General features: G+C 44.3%; 1 protein-coding gene across 1 annotated transcript in view; it reads left to right on the top strand.

Annotated features, from left to right (window-relative positions):
* Positions 1–411: 411 nt before the first annotated feature.
* LOC311306989 (myelin basic protein-like) overlaps positions 412–6,059 on the top strand; it is a 27,830-nt gene continuing 22,182 nt past the window's right edge. The window contains exons 1-2 of the mRNA XM_084435669.1: positions 412–620; positions 3,551–3,599. Coding sequence (XP_084291795.1) covers positions 3,555–3,599 — 45 coding nt within the window. The 5' untranslated portion in view covers positions 412–620; positions 3,551–3,554. The remainder of the gene's footprint in view (positions 621–3,550; positions 3,600–6,059) is intronic.

Here is a 6,059-nt window from a genome sequence, read left to right as displayed (position 1 = left end):
TCGAACAAGAACAAATGTGGGCGGGGCTTGATTGTGTCTGTGGGGAATTGATTGGATGGTTGGAGGGTGGTGGTCTGCTATTGGTAGATCTCAGGTGAGTGACAGGTTGCCCCCCATCCCATCATTATTTTGATTCAAGATAACAAGTCACATATGGATTTAAAACAATAATGATGAGTAAAAAATATATACAAGTATGTACTACTGTATACAACACAGTACAGGTAGGCTATTGTTTCTTGCGCACATCATATATAATCTTTTTAAAATATATATATATTTTAGATTGTAAGCCACTGAAGGTTTTCTGCTGTAGGCTATATTAATATCAATAACTAGCAGTTGAGCACAGCAGAATGGAGGGGGAGAGAGAGCTAGTAAACACACTCGTGAGGTTTGCTCGCCCCACCCGCTGAAGAACACACAGATCAGGAAGTGCGAGTGGATCATCACCCGAAACACACACACACACGCTCCTGAAACTGAACTACACGCCAGAGACTGAACTACACACCACACGACCTTCTCTTTTGCGCCGATGTGGATGTTTTTGATGAACTGCTGAGGCGAGCAGCCGAAACCTGAATCTACACATCAAGAGGACGCGCTAGGGCAAACAAGTACGTGTGTGTGTGTGTGTGTTCGTCAAATCACGACATGTTATTTACAGCCGTCGCCGTTGCCCGAAAGAAGCGCTATCTGTGTTCAGTGTTTACTTCTGTCACGACTGGACTGGTTTATTATGTAACCTGTCATGGTTTGCACCTTTGCAACTCTTCTTCCTCTGCCAGGTGTGATGATGATGATGATGCCACTGTTTCTCAGTGTTCAGTTCAGGGGTTCATTCCCGTGACCAGCGAGTGTTTGTGTAGCCAGAGGCCCCGATATATGGCACAAATATCGTGTCGATGTCACAGTTTCATGAACTAAGCTCAAGCGCGTGCCCGTCGAGCAGATGTGCGCAGATGCTGTCGTGATGAAGCGGATCTTTGGAGTTATTACTGTGTGTTGAATGTAGAACAAATGACAGATTACTAACAGGAAGGCATGCTTTCCCCCGTCGAGTGAGGTGTTTTCATGTTTCACAACTTAAAAAAGATTCAGAATAATCGCAGAATTCTGAAGACACTATAAGGTTTCGTGTGAACGGCCGATTTCCGCGTTTTGGTTCTTGTTCAGATGGAAACTGGTGTGGGCGAAGTGTTAAGAAACTGTATGCGGGCGGTGTCTCAACTCGGTCGTGGTGAGGAGGGTACGTGTGTGTGTCTCACCTGCCGACGAGAGCCGAGTCCAGAAGAGTCGATTCCTAGACTCGACTCCGGTACAGGAATCGACTCTCGAGCTGTCGCAGAAACAGCAGATACACTCTTTCATTACTTGTAGCTTACTTCACAAATAAATAAATAAAATAACAACAGCTAATCACATCATACCTTCATGCCAGCTTATTGGTATAATCGAAGTTTTATTACAATGAATATTGTATTAATATTTTCCATTGTTCATAATCATTAAACTATAATTGTAATTTTAAAGAAAACCTTCCAACAAGATTTAACACATTAGTACGTGTACATTATTGTATGTATCTAGGTATTATTTTAGCAACTTGAACTCACCTGTCCAAACAGCTTTTATAAGAGATGACAGCTTACCGCCCTCATCCTCATTAAAATAAGGCATTGGCAACAACTAGGGAGCGATGATGATGCTCATCATTTCAGGTAATATCTAAAATCTCTAAACTGGACTAGTTTTGCCTGGAGTTTTAGGCATCGTGTCAGTGTGTGTGAAACTGAAGGCAAGCCTGTATTCTTGTTTTGAAATGTAGTCGATTCCCGGAGTCGGTTCCTGGGAGTCAGGAATCGGAGTCGACTCGGAATCGAACAGCTCTATTTTAGTGAAATATCGCCCTCTTCTGGCGGTGGTCCGTAACACACTCACCTGAACAAAAACCTTGAAACGACTAGAACAGAAAAAAAGAACAGAATTACACACACACACACACACACACACACACACACACACACACACACACACTAAACAATATATTTATTCTAAACAGCACTAGTCAGTACTTATAAGAAAGAGTATTGCATGCAGTTAATATTATTGCAAATTAAGCAAAGATTTTATTTTATTACCAACACCTATTATGCATCAAAACATTGAACTTTAATATACTAAATATCAATTTAAGTTACTGATAATTCAAGAGTGCAAACAAGTGAAATAATAAACCACACAGTATTTTGGAAAAAACTGTAAATGTGTGGCTAAAAATAGTACAAAAATACAATGTACAGACGTCACATGGGGGACAATACACATTTGAAGTGTTCATATCATCTGGAACTGCTACAGAAGATGCCTGTGTGTGTGTGTGTGTGTGTGTGTATATATATAGTAAACCTCATCATTAATAACATTAGTGTTAGTAATCCTCATCTTTCCGGCACATTCCTCGTGTGTTTGTCATGTTTCTACATGCTTTGACACGCTCCTTATCCTGGGAATCCTCACCTCTCCATACTTTACCCTTCATCTCTTTACTTTACTCTTCATCTCTTTACTTTACTCTTCATCTTCATCTCTTTACTTTACTCTTCATCTTCATCTCAGTATTTTACTCTTCATGCACTGATCATGGTTTAATATAGAGTTTGCTGGAGTGATCTCAGTGCTGTCCCCCTTTACTGAACACTGTAAGAGAGTATGGCTATTGGCTAATCCTGATAAATAAACAGTAGGCACTACGAGGTTAAGCTTCTGAATAGCAGTCCCAAACTAGTTTTTGTTAATCAGTCCAGGTATGAGCCACAGTCATATACAAATATACAAAATAACCAATAAGTGTTATTTTGTGGTTGTGGAAGCAGCAGTTAGGCGACCGTGCCTAACCGTGACACACGACACTTCCTAGAGCTGGTAAAGAAGCACAGAACATACAGCCGGACAACATCTCATCTGACGCAGACTCTGAATCTGGACAACGCGGCTTCTTTCTAATTTAAACATAAGGACACTGCATATTTCTTCTGCGCTTTATATATAGTGAGGCGATTACTACAGGAGTCATGTCTGGACATCAGTGGAAAACACACCGCGACATTCACACACCGCGACATTCACACACCATCTTTAGCTAGAGAAGTCAAATCATGATCAACCACCGCTTTAACTCAGACACGCTCTGCCTGAAACAGAAGACTCGATGTGCCGCTCATGTTCACGACAGCAGTGGCGTCTGTGCTAACCATGTCATGCATCACGTGAAATAAGCTGATTCAAAACATCACAACCTGGAAAAAGTCATGACTTTATTAAAATGTCCTGGAAAGTATTGGAGAAATAAATAAACTCAGAAAGTTTTGGAAAAGTCCTGTGTGTCACAGATCTCTGTAAGAGAACACACTCCAGTACTGCAGTCGTGTGCCGCCGTGTGTTTACAGTAGCCGTTACTGTAGTTATATGGATATGCTGATAAATTGAAGATGTATTTGTATTAATATCCACATGTATTGATGAGGTCATGTGTTTTCTCCCTCAGGATCATGGGTCAACATCTGGGAAAACGTGAAGTGCTCTCGGTGTCTAAGGTACGTCTGAGCTTATCTGTGAGTTTAGACAGGTACTAGTGTGTGTATGATTTATAGTAGTTGTGTTCAGTGAGTCATAGAGTGTCTCAGATTAGATCAGGTGTCGAGTATATTACAGTGATGAACCGCTGTAAGAGTGAACACACACACACACACACACACACACACACACACACACACACACACACACACACACTAACCCGACCCCTAACCCTACCCATCACACACACACTGATCAGGTGTCGAGTATATTACAGTGATGAACCGCTGTAAGAGTGAACACACACACACACACACACACACACACACACACTAACCCGACCCCTAACCCTACCCATCACACACACACTGATCTGGTGTTGACTATATTACAGTGATGAACCGCTGTAAGAGTGAACACACACACACACACACACACACACACACTGATCAGGTGTCGAGTATATTACAGTGATGAACCGCTGTAAGAGTGAACACACACACACACACACACACACACACACACACACACACACACACACTGATCTGATCTCTCGGTCCTCAGTCTGGGTTTATGATCTAGAGTCCCCCATATCTGCTGGACACTGAAGAGGCGCTGATGTCGCTGCATTATTAACTCTTAGTTTAGTAAGTCTTGAGCAGGTTTATCTGCTGACTCGACTCGTGTGTCCGGAAGGGTTTCTTCTTCTTCTTTCAGGTTAAACACATAAGAGTAGCAGAATTAAATGCAAGTATATTTCACAGTAAGAATACGTGATATCAGATTCCCAGGAAACACGTTCTCCTTTAACAAGTGAAATTGATCTTACCGATTGGTGGCACTGTGTCCCATGCGGCTTTGCTTCCAGAAAGGACTGCCCCACCCCCAAACAAAAGGACACAACCACTTTAGCCCCTCATTTGATTGGACAGACATTTCAGGTGATATTATAAAAAAAAAATTAATAAAAAGAAATGAAAGGGGCACAGTGAGGTCCAAAGAGGTGGTTTGCCTGAGGGAAAGACCATGCCATAGAGGGTTAAGGTTTTTATACTGTACAAACTATATATTCTATATCCTTACACTAACCCTACCCATCACACACACACACACACACACACACACACACACACACACTAACCCGACCCATCACTCTCACAAACACACACACTAACCCGACCCCTAACCCTACCCATCACACACACACACACACACACACACACACACACACACACACACACACACACACACACTAACCCGACCCCTAACCCTACCCATCACTCTCACACACACACTAACCCGACCCCTAACCCTACCCATCACACACACACACACACACATACTAACCCGACCCCTAACCCTACCCATCACTCTCACACACACACACACACTAACCCGACCCCTAACCCTACCCATCACACACACACACACACACACACACACACACACACACACACACACACACTAACCCGACCCCTAACCCTACCCATCACTCTCACACACACACACACACACACTAACCCGACCCCTAACCCTACCCATCACACACACACACACATACTAACCCGACCCCTAACCCTACCCATCACACACACACACACACACACATACTAACCCGACCCCTAACCCTACCCATCACTCTCACACACACACACTAACCCGACCCCTAACCCTACCCATCACACACACACACACACACACACACACACACACACACACACACACTAACCCGACCCCTAACCCTACCCATCACTCTCACACACACACACACACACACTAACCCGACCCCTAACCCTACCCATCACTCTCACACACACACTAACCCGACCCCTAACCCTACCCATCACACACACACACACACTAACCCGACCCCTAACCCTACCCATCACACACACACACACACACACTAACCCGACCCCTAACCCTACCCATCACTCTCACACACACACACACACTAACCCGACCCCTAACCCTACCCATCACTCTCACACACACACACTAACCCAACCCCTAACCCTATCCATCACTCTCACACACACACACACACACACACACACACTAACCCAACCCCTAACCCTACCCATCACACACACACACACACTAACCCGACCCCTAACCCTACCCATCACACATACACACACACACTAACCCGACCCCTAACCCTACCCATCACACACACACACACACACTAACCCGACCCCTAACCCTACCCATCACACACACACACACACACACACACACACACACACACACACACACACTAACCCGACCCATCACACACACACACACACACACACACACACACTAACCCGACCCCTAACCCTACCCATCACACACACACACACACACACACACACACACACACACACACACACACACACACACACACACACACACACACGCTAACCCGACCCCTAACCCTACCCATCACACACACACACACACACACACACACACACACACACACACACACACTAACC

Source organism: Rutilus rutilus (genome assembly GCF_951802725.1).
Source record: "Rutilus rutilus genome assembly, chromosome: 17".
NCBI classification, from domain to species: domain Eukaryota; kingdom Metazoa; phylum Chordata; class Actinopteri; order Cypriniformes; family Leuciscidae; genus Rutilus; species Rutilus rutilus.
This window is presented reverse-complemented; position numbering and strand designations above follow the sequence as displayed.